We start from the raw sequence: 2464 nt of genomic DNA, 5'->3' as shown, positions 1-2464 counted from the left end.
ATGACGTTCAAGAAGGTACGCAAACGGGGAAAACGAAAAACGTCGACACATCGCCGTGTTCATCGCCCCTCCCGCGTTCCCTATGCGGCTCAGACATTGTTCGCGGGTTTGTTCCTCGTTTCTTGGGGATTCCTGACGTTTCTGCCGTTCAGAAGACGGCTTGAGTGGGGAGCAAACGTCTCGAGTTGTGGCTGAAGTGTCTGTATGATCCCAAGGAAAGCGAGGGGAGGGAAAGGGGGAGAAGATTCCCCCCTTCGGTTTGTGGGGAAGGAGAGTGGCCGATATTCGCGTCAACGATGTGCATGCGTAGCTCTGGTCTTTGTCCGTTTTCGCGTTCTCTCAACGTGAGACGGGAGGAATCCTTTTTTTCGACTCTCAAAAGCTGGAACAACTCCCGTTTTGCCGGCCGCATGTGCACCGCCCGCGGCGATCTGTATTCGGCTGCGGCACAGCATGCACACCCCCAGCAGCCTTCCCAATCAACTACTCCAGATTTTCTCCCTTTATTGCCCCGTGAGCTGAGGGGGAGAACTCGATTTTTTCTCTGTCTCAATCCTCCTTCTCGAGTCTAGCGTGCTGTATTCTCGACAGTTCCACCTGCGGAGCACGAGGCCGCCTCAGCTGGCGGGAGCGAGGCATGACGGGGCGCTACGGGGCTGCACCGCCTCCGCACGACCCGTTTCTCTGCGTCTGTGTGAGAGTTTCCAAGCGTGCGAGCTAATTCTGTACCTACCGAATTGTGACGCCTTGTTTCTGCAAGTTCCTTTGAATCCTTTTTCTGGACGCTGGCCTGAAGGTCGGTTTTCTCGCCGTCCTAGGGTCCGGTGGCTTACTAAGTCTGTAACGAGACCGAGGAAAAAGGGGGGCGCTTTTTCAAGTTTCGTGTCTCTCCCTCGTACACTGGTGAACCCTGCGTCGGTGCCTGCGTTTTCAGAGGCCGTACAAACCGATAACTGGAGGCTTGATCCTGCCGGGGAGGGGCGTTTGCTTGCACATCATGCTATTCGCAGCTGTCTTCTTTCCATGACGCGTGCATCTCCCTTGGTTTGTGTTTTTACTTTTTGTCTTTCAGGTCGTCGTGATCGACTGCCAAGGCCACTTGTTGGGCCGCCTGGCTTCGGTCGTCGCCAAGGAGCTCCTCAAGGGTCAGCAAATCATCTGCGTCCGTTGCGAAGACATCAACATCTCCGGTAAGACTGTCGCCCATTCGCCGGAAATGGGAACACCACTCCCTTGGTTGCTACGCGCGTATAGGACGTACACGCGCAAACAAGCAAGGGGATTTTGGTGTGAGCAGTTTGAGCTGGGTCGGCTGCGCGTCTACTCATCGCCGCGTCTGCCTGCGTTTCGAACCCCAGAGAATGCGAATGCTGAGTGGTGCTTTGCGGCGGGTTTTCCTGAGCCGGAGCGTATGCGTACCTCTGAAGAGACGTGTATGGATGTGTGTGCGTAGTGGCTGACTCGGGCACCCTCGCTCTTCACGAGCAAACGCGATTGCGTGGGTATGGCCTGTTTTCAGGATCTCTTCACCGCAACCGACTGAAGTACCAGCGTTTCCTTCGTCTCCGCATGAACTCTAACCCGTCTCGCGGCCCCTATCACTTGCGCGCCCCTTCCCGCATCCTCTGGAGAACGATCCGCGGCATGTTGAGACACAAGGTTGAGCGCGGTCAGAAGGCGCTCTCCAGACTTCAGGTGCGTGCGCATATACGTATATATATATATATATATATTTATATATATGCTCCCAACCTGGATACGTTGCACATAGAGCTCGCGCGGCACTGCTGGCGTCGATGTGGGGCCTAATGAAGGTTTCTAGAGGCTAATGCGGAGGCGCACGGCCTACAGGCGGTTGCAGCAGTATTTGCCTCCCTACCTGGAGACATACATATTCATCCGGTTCCCGGCTGAGGGCGTGTATCATACACGTGGTGTGAGGCGCCGAATGCTGTAAAGCTTTGCGCGATGATGGAATCCGTTCCCATGATTCCCATACACCAACATCACGTGTCGTGTCTGTGTGTGCTTGTGCATAAATATATATATGTATATATGTATGTATATGTATTGCATCTGTATATGTGTATAATTATGCACGTCCACGCATGCAGGGGTGCACGTACTACATGCCGCTGTGTGCTTTTGTTTTCTTTTCCAGGTGTTCGAGGGCATCCCTACCATGATTGAGCGCATGAAGCGCATGGTTGTTCCGAGCGCTCTGCGCATCGTGCGTCTGAAGCCCACGCGCAACTACTGCAGACTGGGCGATCTTTCGTCTCAGGTCGGCTGGTCTCACGGCGACCTCGTCGCGCGCCTGGAGGCCAAGAGAAAGACTCGCTCCAGCGCCTACTACCAGAAGAAGAAGGAAAGCAGGAAGATGCAGGCAGAGGCCAAGAGCTTCGCGCAAGCCACTCTGCCCAAGGACCAAGTCGCCCTCCTCCAGCAGTACGGCCACGCATAA

General features: G+C 54.9%; 1 protein-coding gene across 1 annotated transcript; it reads left to right on the top strand.

Annotated features, from left to right (window-relative positions):
* On the top strand, positions 1 to 2464 carry BESB_024840 (ribosomal protein RPL13A; the record flags this gene model as incomplete). The annotated part of the gene is made up of 4 exons (XM_029361172.1): positions 1 to 15; positions 1073 to 1190; positions 1520 to 1695; positions 2162 to 2464. 4 exons carry the CDS (start codon positions 1 to 3, stop codon positions 2462 to 2464), a joined length of 612 nt encoding a protein of 203 aa, XP_029215527.1.

Source organism: Besnoitia besnoiti (genome assembly GCF_002563875.1).
Source record: "Besnoitia besnoiti strain Bb-Ger1 chromosome Unknown contig00014, whole genome shotgun sequence".
Classification (NCBI taxonomy): Eukaryota; Apicomplexa; class Conoidasida; order Eucoccidiorida; family Sarcocystidae; genus Besnoitia; species Besnoitia besnoiti.
This window is presented reverse-complemented; position numbering and strand designations above follow the sequence as displayed.